The sequence below is a fragment of the Hibiscus syriacus genome, unplaced genomic scaffold (assembly GCF_006381635.1).
Source record: "Hibiscus syriacus cultivar Baekdansim isolate YM2019G1 unplaced genomic scaffold, ASM638163v2 tig00110562_pilon, whole genome shotgun sequence".
Classification (NCBI taxonomy): domain Eukaryota; kingdom Viridiplantae; phylum Streptophyta; class Magnoliopsida; order Malvales; family Malvaceae; genus Hibiscus; species Hibiscus syriacus.
In genome coordinates this window covers 140,302-155,947 of record NW_024062783.1, presented here as the reverse complement: position 1 = coordinate 155,947, position 15,646 = coordinate 140,302, and the positions used below count along the sequence as shown (strand labels likewise).

At 35.5% G+C, this 15,646-nt stretch overlaps 2 protein-coding genes and 1 pseudogene across 2 annotated transcripts; 2 read left to right on the top strand and 1 right to left on the bottom strand.

Moving 5' to 3' along the window:
- Positions 1-807: 807 nt before the first annotated feature.
- LOC120132390 (protein NETWORKED 2D-like) lies at positions 808-3,721 on the bottom strand. Its single transcript, XM_039149159.1, has 2 exons — positions 3,544-3,721; positions 808-3,420 (listed from the first exon to the last, which is right to left on the bottom strand). Exons 1-2 carry the CDS (start codon positions 3,635-3,637, stop codon positions 824-826), a joined length of 2,691 nt encoding a protein of 896 aa, XP_039005090.1. The 5' UTR covers positions 3,638-3,721; the 3' UTR covers positions 808-823.
- A 5,918-nt stretch (positions 3,722-9,639) lies between these two features.
- Positions 9,640-10,216, top strand: LOC120132379 (annotated as a pseudogene).
- Positions 10,217-11,482: 1,266 nt separating this feature from the next.
- Positions 11,483-15,313, top strand: LOC120132378 (calcium-transporting ATPase 2, plasma membrane-type-like). Its single transcript, XM_039149152.1, has 7 exons — positions 11,483-11,656; positions 11,779-11,833; positions 11,916-13,861; positions 13,948-14,106; positions 14,196-14,367; positions 14,563-14,861; positions 15,062-15,313. The coding sequence occupies exons 1-7, from the start codon at positions 11,483-11,485 to the stop codon at positions 15,299-15,301; spliced, it is 3,045 nt and encodes a 1,014-aa protein (XP_039005083.1). The 3' UTR covers positions 15,302-15,313.
- Positions 15,314-15,646: the final 333 nt, after the last annotated feature.

Genomic DNA, 15,646 nt, shown 5'->3' with positions numbered 1-15,646 from the left:
TTATTTGTGTATATTCATAAATAAAAATTTTGTGTTATTAATATATATGTTCATTCTAGTTTTTTTTGAATCCGTCACGAAGATGATTCTTTTGTATCTTAAGTTTGATTTTAGTTTATGCTTTTGGTGGGGTTTATTGTTGTTTGCTAATGGAAAAGTTAAAACATAGTTTTTGGGATAACAAAAGGGTAAAAGTGAAAGAATGCTATCAAATATACTACACAATTGACATATTCTATTTTATCAACAACCATATTTTATAGACGTTAAATATATATTTATTCTCATTATCAAATATATATATATATATATATATATATAATCTCGTCATGTATTTATTTATTTTATTTATTAATATTTTTTTGATTAAGTTAAGGGTGATTACGAAGTAGTATATGTTCTAAGTACTTTCAATCATTTGATAATGAACGCTCAATCACCCTTACAGTCGTTGGTGCTCGAACTCATGACCTCTAGGAATAACAATGATTCTAATAAATTGAAAGAATATTTCGACAAATTACTTAGATTCGCAAACAAAGTAAGATTATTTGATTTTATATTAATTAAAAAAATTATTGTAATTGTTACTGAAAAGTTTAAAGCTACAACTATAACGCACTAAAGATTTATGAAAGATTAGTTTGAGAGAATTAACGAATGTTTTACAATAGAATAAAATGATTAGTTTGCCTCGTAAGGCACCATTGTAATGCTTAAAGTTACACTATGCCCTGTGCATGCTAGTGTTTTTACCATAATCTTCTTCCCGATTGCGCCGTTAGTAAAACAAAGTATAAGCAAACATTCAGAGTCCAACCATTTATCTACTACTACTGCTATGTCCTGATTTATGCTGCTTCTTTTGCAGTGCAGGTTGAACCACGGAGAAAATGGACGTCTTTTGTTTCTTTTGTTTCGTACCAAAGATAAATGACCTCAATGGCACGTTCGAACGAACTTCCAACGGGCCGCCTTGATGGCTCTTCGGACCCGATAGTCCCCAATCGTCACTCAACTTCGTCAGTGCTCTATCTGCATCACGCTGCAACGATAACGCCAGGTCTAATCCGACTTGCAATTCGTCGCCCACCCTCTTGTTCTCTTGCTTCATGTTCAGTATTTCGCCTTGGAACTTGGCCGCCTGGTAACTTGTGAACCGGATCTCGTCGTCTTCGGCACTAGCTTTCAATGCCTTGGTGATCTCTTCTTGGATTTCGCATAAAGAAGCCGACCTGTTCTTCAGCTCCTCTTTCAGTGACTCGGCTTTATCAATCCACAGATTCAGTTCGGTCTGCATTTCTCTCAAGTGCTTATACAATGGTCGAACGTCTGATTTTACCGAGTATTTCGAGGTGCTACTTCCCTCACTCCTTTGCCTTTCCTCTAGTTTTAATACCTCGGCCTCTAAATCTTTAACCCCAGATTGGTACTTTTGTACTTCGTATAATGTCGAGCTGAATCTGTACCAGAAATCCAAGTTCTCTTCTAGCAGTTCGTCAAGGTCGGTTCTAAACTTTTCTTCGGTGGCGGATATAGGTTCGGACTCGTTAACTGGCTTTGGGATCAATTCTTCTTCGACTTCTTCAACTTGTTTCTTAACCGGAGGATCTATTGATTTTGTTTCATGACATTCTAGGAATTCATCAGCTCCTTCATACTTGGACTTACCAATACCGGTCTGGCCTCGGCATGCTTTCAAACGTAAAGATCGAATCTGTTCGTCTTTCTTGGCGATAAGGTCCTTCAATTCTTTTAACTCCAATGTTATCTCGAACAGTTCGTTCTGATGATTCGTTTTGAGTTCCATGAGCTGCTTCTTGGTTTCCTCCAATGCCTGAGACAATGCAGCTTCATTTTCTTTCGAATCAGATTTGGACACCGTGTTGGCTATAAGTGATGAAGCTTGCCCGACAATTTGAGCCATTGCTTTCGAATCAGAGGTTTTGGAAACCTTAGAAATCTCATCTCCTTCAATTGCGGCTTTCGGGACAGAATGTATTTCTTTAGAGGCATCAGCACTGTCAGTTGCAACATGTTCTTGAGACCTTTCAGACCTTGTCACTTTCGGCTCCAAAAACTCTTTCCCTGCTTTCTGCTTCAAAAACTCTTTCCCTGCTTTCGCTTTCTTCGGATTCTCTTTGGTTTCGTTCTTCCACAATGCGGATGAGCTTTTGAGATTCTCAACCGGCTGTACGTTCTGGGAAAGTTCATCAAGATTAGAATGTGCATCATTGAGACGAGATTGCATATTATTCGTCAGGTTTTCAACACTATGGTTCAAATCCCGAATTGCTCGCCACTTAAGCTCCAAGTCGATCATCTTCCCCTTCAAATCCTGCTTTCCATCGACCAGGTTCGCCTTACCATCTTCCAGGCTCTGTGTAAGGGCTTGAAATTCATCATTTTCCCATTTTAATCTCTGAAGTAGAGCTGCCTGAGACAAATTTGTAGTTTCTAAGCTCGTCACCTTATTCACCAATACATCAATCTTGTCCGCCACATCTGCCACGGAATCAGTATCGCCAGCCTCCGACTCCATATTGTCCTCCTGCTTTTCTACAATGTTATGCACGTTCGCTTCTCTTTTTTTCGCCCTTTTTTCTGCGATCCTTGTTAATTCCGCGGCAGATTCAATCGAAAGGAACAATTTCTTCAAAGCATCCACCTTCTCCCTTGATACTTTGGTCCTCTTTCGCTCTACTTCGAACTCTACTGCTGATCTCTCCTGTGCCTGTTTCAGCTGATCCAATGTCTCTTTGCACGATTTCAAGGCTGTCGCCGCCATTATATTCCGAGCATCGTCATCTTCGATCACCTTACTTTCACCGAATTCATCTTGCAAACTATTAACCTTCACTTGCAGTTCTTTTATCTCATTCTCAACTTCCCTGTACTTAGCCAATCTACTCTCATAAGAACTCTTAAAAAATTCCTTCTCCGTCTGCAACGCCAGGATTCGTTTCTGAATTTGATCGATCTCCCCGATTCCCTTCTCCTTTGTCAAACCGGACTTCTTAACCGAAGGTGCAGACGGTTTCAACGCCTTCTTCTCTTGCACTTTCTTCTTAGTACTAGTTATGAACTTCAATTCTTTAACAGGTACCTTAGGAGCCTTTGGGACTTTGCCTGTGTTATCAGAAGACTTTTTCGGGAACCTCGGCTCGCAATCGAAGTCGTCGTCGTCATCCAAGCCTCGGACTTGATCAGGACAAATGGAAGCAATGGTGTTGTTGGCATTCTGTAGCTCGGTTGATAAGTGATCGTATCTTTCAGCCAAGGCACGGTAAGCTCGGAAAAATTCTTCGACGAAACTTATTATATCGGGTCTCTTTCTGTAGTACATTTCCGCTTTCTGGATAAAGGAGTCTCCATCTTCTTGGATGAGTTTAAGTACTGCAGTTACCTTTTCCTCCATATCTACAAATTTTCCCAGTTTTCCAAATCATACAGATAAAACTCACCCTAATTTTATACCTTCATAATCAAGAGAAAAAAACACAGAAATTCTTATGAAGTCAAGATCAATATATGTATTATTACCTTGAAGGTTTTGTTCCATCCATTTTGATTGCTTTGTTCTGATATGGCTAGCCATCCACCATGAGTAGGCATTGCTAGCAGCTCTTTGCAACATCTTTGCTTCCCTTTTTTAAGAACAAAACCAGTAAAGCAGCTTGCAGAGGAAAGTTTTAGTTTTTAAGGTAAATTAAGAGTCTTCCCAAGAAGCATTCAAAAAACTCTCTAACTTCCAATAAAATAAAGAGGACATGGGAAAGCTAATCAAGATAGAAAGAAGAGAAAAAAATGGGGGAAAAGTAAGACAAACTTTTCTTAGTTTTGAAAGTCACTAAATCTGAAAACAATGAAATTGGTTGCTGTTGCTTTTGCTTTCATTTGCATTTGTTATGGAATCGTGGAAGGGAGCAAACCTCGCCCGATTTAAAGGATTAATAACTCAAAATTCGTACCATAATGTTTTGTGGGACGAAATAAATGATGATAATAACTATTTTTAATGAGTTCAGTGATTGAAAACACCCTCAAGCTTATCTAAAAGCTTCTTGGTCCATTTTAGATGTTACATTTAAATCTCGTCAGTCATATATTTATTTTAAAAATTTTATACAAAATTTAACCGTAAAATATCTATTTATTAATAAAATAATATAGTATTTAAAGTCCGTAGAATATACATAATAGTATAAAAAATCATATGACTAAAGTGTTATATAAAATATCATTATATCATATATATACCTGAAGTAATATATAATTACATAATCAATAATAAAATTATTTCATGTCAAAAAAAATAATCGAATGACAAATATAAGAACAAAAGCAAAAATTGTTGATCCTTCAAATGTCAAATACAAAGCATATAATCAGTAGTATCTGAAAAAGTAAAAATTAGAAATGTGTAGGTTCTCCATAATCTTACACCCACATGTACGTTCAATAAGAATCTACAGTAAAGATTTATCCTCAACACAGAGCAAAGATACCTGTGGTAAAGACTTCCTCGTTTAACAGTCATCCCCGAGACAGTAGTTATAACTATGCATGTATTTTAGAAAAAAATTACAGTCTAATTTATTAAAAATATGAAATCGTTTTGTTAATTCAATAATACGCATACAATCACAGGAATAATAATAACAAAAAATCATACTTTCAATAATATGTATTTTAAATCATACCTGTTTCCGTCGACCTCCATCACATACTAAACATCATCACAACCACCTCATAAACAACAACCTTGATCTCCTCCTCAAACGTAGTCATGGTAACGCCCATGATGACATCTATTATTTCTCTCAGCTTTCGACTGAGAAAGGTCAAAACTTTTCGGTAAAACACAACATTCACTTACCCTTTTTCGAGAATTGTTTGTATGCTTCTGACGTTTATTGACCTTGTAATGGGTTGTTGTGTTTACGTGAAAATGATAGGGTTGCCCTTTGGAACACATCAACCAGAGAGTTCAAAACCCTTCTTGAATCCTCAGTCCAACGCCCTCTTAATCTGGATTTGGGTATGATCCTCAAACTAATGACTATAAAATTGTAAGATTTGTTGCTAAGATGATGAATATGAATCGAAGATACAAGTCGAGTTATACCCGTTTAAAAGCGATTCATGGACAGAAATTGTAGTTCCTTATGAGGGTCCTCATGGCGATGCTGTGTTTAATACATACGCAAATGAATTTTATTATTGGCAGGCACTGGGGGATTCTGATGAGCTTGTTCTTGCATTTTATATGGTTGATGAAAAGTTTTCAACTTTACCTATGCCTAAATTTGGCGTGTCTTAACCCAATACTATTGGGAACTTTTGGACTTCAATGGATTGTTTGGTGCTATTGTTTACCCAAGTAAAAGAACTCAGAAATCTTTTAATTTATGGTTATGAATGGATGTTGGAGTAAACAACACAGTATTGAATCTGTTCCTGGAGTTGAGAGGCCTTTGGGGTTTTGGAAAGATGGTGAATTGTTTCTTGCAAGCTCAGATCATGAATTAGAGCTATTTGACCCCTCCACACAAATTATTGTTTATGTTGAGAACTTCGTTCCATTCAATGAAAGATCAGAGTATGATGAACGTATAATACGTGTGCAGCAAATTCATATTGAAGACAATGATGATAGGACTTGATGGGATTCTCTATTTGTGTTGAGTATTTTGTTTGTTTTAGTGCTTTTGCCAAATTTGTGCCTATAAAACCGCCAACTTGTTTATTCTAATCTGCATTTGATTATTTGCAGGTGTTAGATATGGAGCAGTTTTCAAACTTGAATTGTACTTCGGAGAGCTCCATGTCTCCAATAATAGAATGTAATTTGAAGTTGAATATAGGAAGTATTAGTATTGTTTCTGTTATGGTCATGTCTTATTATATATCTGCAAAGCCATTGTTATCAACCCAACTGTTAAGGATTACTACACATATATAACGATGTTCCTTTGTGTGTTCTTATAGTGAGTTTAGCACGTTGCAGTGGTCAGGTTGTTCGGACTTGGGATGTGTGGGATACGGACATTCTATAGCTGTTGACTTGAGAGATTGCTGATCATCCTTACACCGTCTCGTTGGTCTTGCTGAAATGAGAGACGGGGTAAAGGCATAGTATCATGCATCACACGGGAAAATAACCATATTTTCACTTGTGGTCTGCGAATTTTACCAAATCTTGCACAGGTGGAACAACTGGTTTTGGATGAAAAAAAGGTTTGGATGTTCTCATTTTTCTGAAGGAAAAAAAATCATTATTTAACTTTGGGTAAATTATATCATTCATCACTAAACTATCTTCTTACTCTTATTTTGGTTGCTTAAGTTTAAATTTTTTTAATGTAATCATCGAATTTCGATTGGTTTCTGTTTTAGTCACTCTACCGTTTAAACTACAAATTTGTGATTACATGGATTATTTTAATATTTTTACTATGATGTGGCATTTTTATTAATATTTAATGTGATATCATAACGTCATTAACTATTTAATGATGTTGTGACCAAAACAAGAACAATTTAAAACTTATGTGATTAAATTTATCTTCAAAATTTTCCCTTTTCTCTGAACTTCAATTAACCAAGGGATTGCTTACATTCTGATGCTTGTGGCATTGGTGCTCACATATCTCATCCACCCTAAAGTGAAACGATGTCTTCATTTTATGGAAGTCGAAGTCTTCTTTTTTTACCGATGACAATAATGTGACAGATCATCGAAAAAGAATCCAAAGAGAACAAAATACTTTGAGAATGTTTCGATTAAAGGGTTGGATTGGTGTTCGAAATATAAATAGGTTGAATCTATGGCTTGATAATTTGAGAAAGTTTTTTGAAAACTTTATGCTGGTAGTTATTCAAGTAAATGAAAATGATACCTACAAATTTTATTTTTATACGTGGACGATGCTATTTGATGCTTTCTCAATCTGAATTTGGCTTAAAACTAGACAAAATAAATGAAATGGAAAGGTGATTATTTATTTGTGAAAATCATTATTTTGAAACAATATTTTATTAGGGAACATAAACAATATCGTCGGGATCGGCACAGGGTTCTCGAGCTACACCACTTGGGGAGTGTGGCCATACTGAATGAGGACAGTCTCGAATCTTATGCAAGAGCTCAGGAGGGGTTTGCTTCTCATAGCACAAATGAATCTCCAATAATTGTATTGTTCCTGTTCTGTTTTTGTTACAAGAAATCTCAGCTTCGAAATGTACATTAGTTCGAACCATCTTGAAAATTTCTCGTACATGATATGAATGTCTACTTTGAAATCCGAAATCTGAATATAACAAAAATTAATATTAATTCACAGCTTATATAATAATAAAAATAGAAAAAAATAAAGATTTTGATTAATGAAATATATAAGCTAATAATAATGAAGTATAATGGAGATTTAATCACCAGGATTTGGTAAGTTTTGTGTAAGCTTCAAACCGGACTCAAAGTATTTGAGAGGATCAATAGGGTAAGCAGAGCATTTTCCAATGAGCATCCCATCCCATTCACGTCCCCAAAATACCTAGTTTGCTTTTGAGTTTTGGGGATTCTTCAAATCTGGCCATGTAGAATTCAAACTTTGAGAAATCGGGTTGAGATATTGTTTTCAAATCAAGAAAAAAAATAAGTTAGCTAAAAAAAGAGAATAATAATTTTAAATAATTAAAAATAAATTCAAAAGTTTTGATTAGATGATAGGAGCATACATAGATGTGTCCACGAAGAGAGGAGTTATGACTGGTACATTGAGGAAATCGACTGTACGAATCAATTGGTTGATAATTTATGTCTTGAGGTCATACATCGTGAATCGTAAAAATATTATTATAAGATTGCGAGAAAAAATTTATAAATATCATATTTCTAGAACTGCAACAACTACGTGGCTACTGCAAACTAAGCTTGTAAACATCCACCAGATTTCTTGAAGCAAAAACACAAATCAACATTGTAAAAAAACAAAAAGTTTAGAAAACATTCTTATAACAATTGGAATAATCTCGCTTCCAATTTGTTTCTCCATACAAGGGAATGACACCCCTTTATATAGGGTTTTCATGATAGAGTATCATATTTTCGGGTATTTGAAATGTCGAATACTTGAAACATCAAATGTTTGATATTTTCGTCTACTAAAATATCAGCCGTGTCTCGGCTTGTTAAGTTTGAGTGCTTACAAGTTGGATATCCGTACAACTCGGTTATCTATATTTTGGTGTCACAAGTATTCGGTTTATATTTATTTATTTTTTTTTAAATTATATTATTTTAAAAATCAAGTAGAAAAATTTTAAATTTAGAATTCTATAATATATAATCACACATTAAATTTAAAAATTGAAATTGCATAATCAAAAATATTAAAAATATTAAAAATATATATAATAAAAGAAATACAATTAAATTTAGAATATTTGGAAGTTAAAAGAAATAATTTAGAATTTTAAGGTGAAATAACTTAAGAAATTACAATTTTAGAATGTTTTAAGAAATTAAAATTTTAGAATGTTATAGTGAAATAATTTAAGAAATTAAAGCCTGGTAAATTTTAACATTAAACCTATTAACATTTTAAAACCTAATTAATTTTAAACCATAATAAAAAAATCCAAATCAATTAAAGAAAACATAAACTCTAAAATTATTTGGAAAGAACAAAACTCTTCTCAAATATAAACTCAATTAATTTTATTTAATACTATACATTGTTGTATAACTCTCCACATGATATCAAATAAAGAAAAAAGAATATGTTAAATGTATGTATTTTATGTTTGTGTTTAACATATAGTAATATTTTTTTATAAAATATATATATATATACTTATATATGATCAATCTAAAAATTTTATATTTCAGATTATTGATTTTTAAATTCATAAACTTAAAATTTATTAATTTAGGAAATAAAATATTTTAAATTCTATATTTTTAAATAATTCAAAATTAGATTTGAATTAGATATAAAGTTAAAACATCACTATATAATTATATATACGACAAATTATCTAAAACACACATACCAAGCCAAATTTTAATTTTGAAATACTTATTTATTAGGCTTTTAAAGGATGAAGTGTATATATATTACTTTTAATAAATTTTTAATGTTTTTATAATTTTAAAATAATTGTGCAGTTTTTTTATATAATTTTTAAACAGTTTTAATATTTTTAATAATATATTATATTTAACATTTTTATATAAAATTTTTGAAAATTTCAGAAATAAGATTATTTTAATTATTATAAAATAATTTTTTTAAAAATAAAAATTTGAAATAAAAATTTTAAAATTATATTTAATAGTTATTAATATTATTATTTCAAATTTGTTTTAAAATAATTTTTTTTTAAAATTATAAAAACACCACATGTCATAATGTGAGTGGTTGATAGAATTTTATTAATGTCTTTTCAATTGAAACACCTAATCGATAACATTAAACACATAAATTGACAAAAAAATCATACACCTAAATAGAAAAATAGATATAATTTATAAAATAATTAATATTAAGCTTAAAAAAAACTACTATAGGCCTCAATAACCATTCAGACCTATAAAGTCCAGCCCCACACACATCTAAGCAAACCCTAGTTTCAACCACTCTTCCACCATATATTATTCCAAAACCCGAATCTCCACTTCCCATTTGCTGCCGCCGAGTCGAAGAAGAAACCAACACCTCGTCGCCGCCGCAGGAATGAAGTACAATGCACGAATTTCCTCCTCTCGCCGCAAGGCCCTTTTCACGGCACCATCGTCCGTCCGTCGCCGGTCTCATCCGATCTTCGGTCCAAGTACAACGTTCGGTCCATGCCGGTCAGTAAGGACGACGAGCTCCAAGTCGTTCGTGGCACGTTCAAAGGACGCGAAGGGAAAGTCGTTCAGGTCTACCGTCGCAAAAAGGTGATCCACGTCGAGCGCATCACGCGGGAGAAGGTGAACGGTTGAACCGTCAACGTCGGAATCAACCCGTCGAAAGTCATCATCACCATGCTCAGGCTCGACAAGGATAGGAAGTCGTTGCTGGATCGCAAGGCCAAGGGACGCGCCGCCGCTGATAAAGATAAGGGTACTAAGTTTTCGGCTGAGGATATAATGCAGAGCGTTGATTAACGTCATCTTTTCGTGTTCAATTATGTGTTTTTGCAACCGTTGAACTTTAGTTTTGTTTTTAAATGATATCAATGAGTAATACGATGAGGAATCTGGGATTTTGCAGACTTGATAATGCTATAAAACTTATTGCTAAAAATAGCTCAAATTTTGTTAGAGATCTCTGCTTGATCCCAACTCATTTTTATTTTTATGGGCGTTTCATCCATTTTAAATTTAGGGTAAATTACAAATTTTTATAGTTTGAAAAGATCCCATGGTTCGCAACAATCTTACCCAGCGTCGTTCCCTAAGGAGAAATTGCACGGTTGTCGTAGGGTTGTATCGTGTTGGAAGATACATCATAATTAGTAATACCTATTTCGTTTAAAGTAAGGAATAATAACACTTGCTTTTGGCAAGTCGTGTTGAATTATAATTTATTTGTTGTTAAATTTCACGTTGATGATTGATATGCCTTTGTTATTCTCATTAATTAAGAATCGTGCCACGATTGATTCAGAAATGAAAATTCTCTAGGTTAAGACATGAAGTGGACGAGCAGTTCAAAAACCTGATGAATAACAAGATAAAGATATCAAATTGTTTTACAATCCGTACTGCAACAGCTAAAAGGGAAGCATAAAAAAATTCTTCAAAATATATATTAGATGCTGCTCGATCTATAATGTCACCTTAAAAAAATAAATTAGGTGATTAAAATGAAATCGTAAGAATAATTGAATGACTAAACATATAATTTACCATTAGTTTTTTTAATGGAGTTAACCGTTTGTGGCAAATAAGGTAATAGTTTAAATTTCATGGGGGAAATGTCTCGAAAAATATCTCAAGAACAACTCGATATAAATAATATACTTTAGGAGATAATGATATATTTATATTTACGTCATCTTATTCGTTTATTTTTATTTTTTTCTTAAAATAACTACAAAATTGAAACTCATCTTTTTATCCATTTATGTTTACGTCAGACTGTAAACTATAAATATTATAATTAAAAAAAACTAAATTAATTGGTGAGGTGTTCAAAAGAATAGGATTGATAGTCGCATTTCAATGATCCAAGCAGATATGAATGTGTATTAATTTGATCTAAAAAGAGAGATTGTGGTGCAAATGGAATCAATTGGCGTACTTAAAATCCGTTCCAAAATAGTTGGAGAAAAGACCAGTTCAAACACTCTACTGAACTGCATCAAATTCCGGATCCTCCTTCCTTTTTTTCTTCACTCGCTTTCAACACTTGAACTTTTTTCCCTAATTTTTGTCATTTGAATGCAGCTAAGAAATCTGTTTTAGCACCATTTCGAACAAGAGGGGGTGATGGATAGTTATTTGAGTCAAAACTTCGACGTGAAATCCAAGCATGCCTCGGAAGAAGCATTGGAAAAATGGAGGCAAGTTTGTGGTTTCGTCAAGAATCCGAAACGCCGGTTCCGGTTCACCGCCAACCTCTCCAAACGTTACGAGGCTGCCGCTATGCGTCGCACCAATCAGGTCCCCTTTTCAATCCTCTTTCTAACGATATATCATTTTCTTTGTATTATAGAGTTTTATTAATCCATGGATTCTTATGACATTGTATATATGATTATTATTACTATCGTGGGAAATTGCAGGAGAAATTGAGAATTGCTGTACTGGTATCAAAAGCTGCCTTTCAGTTTATCTCTGGTGATATGTTTTTCTGCAATTTCTTCTTAGTAAAACGCATTTGAATATATAAATAATATGTAATTTAATCTTTCTTTTGCAGGTGTACAGCCTAGTGATTATGTTGTTCCTGAAGCAGTCAAAGCTGCTGGTTTTCAACTCTGTGCTGATGAGTTAGGATCCATTGTCGAAGGTCATGATGTAAAGAAACTAAAGTTTCATGGTGGTGTAGAGGGCATTGCTGAAAAGATCTCCACATCAACCGCCAAAGGACTAACTGCTGATACTGGTTTGTTGAATAAAAGGCAAGAGATCTATGGAATCAATAAGTTTGCAGAGGCCGAAGCTAAGGGATTCTGGGTATTTGTTTGGGAAGCACTTCAGGATATGACCCTTATGATCCTCGGGGCCTGCGCTATTGTGTCGTTGGCCGTTGGGATAGCGATGGAAGGTTGGCCAGACGGAGCTCATGATGGACTTGGGATCGTTGCGAGTATCTTATTAGTTGTGTTCGTCACGGCGACGAGCGATTATCGACAATCTTTGCAGTTCAAGGATTTGGACAAAGAGAAAAAGAAGATCACTATTCAGGTGACAAGAAATAATTGTAGGCAGAAAATGTCTATATATGATTTGCTTCCCGGTGATATTGTACACCTTAATCTTGGTGACCAAGTCCCTGCTGATGGCCTTTTCGTCTCGGGATTTTCAGTGCTAATCGATGAATCGAGTTTAACAGGGGAGAGTGAGCCAGTATATGTGAATGATAAAAACCCTTTCATGCTTTCTGGTACTAAGCTTCAAGATGGGTCGTGCAAGATGCTGGTTACCACTGTTGGGATGAGGACTCAATGGGGTAAACTAATGGCAACACTAAGTGAAGGTGGAGATGATGAGACCCCACTGCAGGTGAAATTGAACGGAGTCGCGACAATTATCGGGAAGGTAGGCCTGTTTTTTTCTGTAGTGACTTTTTCTGTGATGGTGCAAGGACTAGTAGTGAGTAAAGTGCAAGAAGGGACTATCTTGAGTTGGGCCGGCGATGAGTTACTGAAACTGCTAGAGTACTTTGCTGTTGCAGTCACAATTGTTGTTGTTGCAGTTCCAGAGGGTCTACCCTTGGCGGTGACTCTGAGCCTTGCTTTTGCCATGAAGAAGATGATGAATGATAAAGCACTAGTTCGGCACCTTGCAGCTTGCGAGACTATGGGGTCAGCAACGAGTATTTGTAGCGATAAAACCGGTACACTAACGACTAATCGCATGACTGTCGTGAAATCATGCATTTGCTTGAATGTCAAGGAAGTAAGTAACCTCGATAAAGCTTCTTTCTGCTATGATATCCCTGAATCTTTTTTAAAACTTCTGCTGCAATCGATTTTCCTGAACTCTGGGGGCGAAATCGTTCCCGGCAAAGACGGAAAACGCGAGATATTGGGAACTCCCACAGAGACTGCTTTGTTAGAGTTTGGCTTGGCTCTAGGGGGAGATCCCCAATCAGAACGACAAGCATCGAAAACTGTTAAGGTTGAGCCATTCAACTCTACAAAGAAAAGAATGGGCGTAGTGCTGGAGGTTCCTGGAGGATCATTACGAGCACATACTAAAGGAGCTTCGGAGATAGTTTTGGCTGGATGTGACAAGGTGATCAATTCTAATGGAGAAGTTGTTCCCTTAGATGAAAGAACCATTAAGCACCTCAATGACACAATAAACCAGTTTGCTAATGAGGCTCTTCGAACCCTGTGTCTCGGCTACATGGAACTCGAAAGAGGTTTCTCCCCGGACAGTGCTATTCCGGTTTCAGGGTATACTTGTTTAGGAATTGTTGGCATTAAAGATCCTGTACGCCCTGGTGTCAAAGAATCTGTTGCTACTTGCCGTACCGCTGGCATTACTGTAAGAATGGTTACCGGAGACAACATAAACACTGCAAAGGCTATAGCCAGGGAATGTGGAATTCTTACAGATGATGGCGTAGCCATCGAAGGCCCGGATTTCAGAGAGAAGACACAGGAAGAAATGCTTAACTTAATTCCAAAGATTCAGGTATACTCCACATTGTTATTCTTTGCTTCAAATACCAGTTAGGTGCTTCAAATACCTCAATGTTCCATACTTCCATTCTGTTGCAGGTGATAGCTCGATCTTCTCCTATGGACAAGCATACTCTGGTAAAGCAGTTACGAACTACATTCGATGAAGTTGTTGCCGTGACTGGTGATGGAACAAATGATGCCCCAGCCCTACATGAAGCAGATATTGGGTTGGCAATGGGAATTGCTGGAACTGAGGTCAGCAATGCATTAATATTTTCTCATTGTGCATGCATCTTGTACCAATCAAATGAAGAAGATCAAACAAATCTTGCTTTTAATTCCAGGTGGCCAAGGAGAGTGCTGATGTCATAATTCTGGATGACAATTTCACAACAATTTTGACTGTGGCCAAATGGGGCCGTTCAGTATACATAAATATTCAAAAATTTGTACAGTTTCAACTGACCGTCAACATTGTTGCCTTAATCGTTAACTTCTCCTCAGCATGTTTGACAGGTAAGAAAGGAACATGTTTTGCCCCACTTCTATTTTAAGCTCATGTTCTACATTTCTTTGTGAATGATAATAACTTTTTATTTCGATTCGGATGAGAATATCAAATACCGATATGTATTCGTATCCATGTGTAATACACGAGTGTCAAACAAAATTCGATCAACATAGATTTTATCACTTTTTCATATGCTGCAGGAAGCGCTCCCCTGACGGCTGTTCAGCTATTGTGGGTGAATATGATTATGGATACTTTGGGAGCACTTGCACTCGCAACCGAGCCGCCGACCGACGAACTAATGAAGCGTGCACCGGTGGGAAGGAAAGGAAATTTTATCAGCAACGTCATGTGGAGGAACATCTTTGGGCAATCTTTCTATCAGTTGGTGGTAATATGGTGTCTTCAGGCAAGAGGGAAAGCAATTTTTAGTCTCGATGGCCCTGATTCTAATCTGATATTGAACACACTTATTTTCAATTCGTTTGTCTTCTGTCAGGTAAAACATTTTAACAAGAACTCATCCATACTCTTCAAAGTTCGACTCGAATTCGATCTGAACGATTTAGAGATAAAGATCAAACAGTTTTAACTCATTTGATTAGGCTTGATCTTTAGCTTGCCCTCATTTGGCATGCATAGAAGCAATCAAGCAGGAATGACAATACTTGGTTTGTTTTCATTTTTCTTTCCCAACAGGTTTTCAACGAGATAAGCTCACGAAACATGGAGGAAATAGATGTTTTCAGCGGCATATTGAATAACTACGTTTTCGTGGCTGTTCTCTTCTGCACTGCAGTTTTCCAAGTCGTCATCATCGAATTTCTGGGTGCATTTGCAAGCACAACGCCGCTCACTTGTGCGCAGTGGTGCCTAAGCGTCCTCATCGGGTTCATAGGCATGCCGATTGCTGCCGGTTTAAAGATGATCCCGGTGTGAACCCTAAAAAAACAGAGCATACATGTTGATTTGTGAAGAACATCAACGAAGATTTAAATGTCTCCTTGTGGTGTAAGATTCTCTAGTGACTATGAACCTTTTGTTTCTCTTTCTTATTTGTTGACAATTTACTGAGTTTCTTGCCATTAAAATGGTAAATAGAGAGTTTTTTTTTATCAAGAGTCTCCATGATCAAGGTTTTTTTCTTGAACATTTGTGTTTGTAGGCCAAGAAGTAGGCTGGTTCTTATATTTTGTAATTGTTCTTGATTTATTTGTATTTGGGTAAGTGTCGTATACTAGTATATGTCATTTGCCACGCATGAATATTTTTATTTTTAGTATA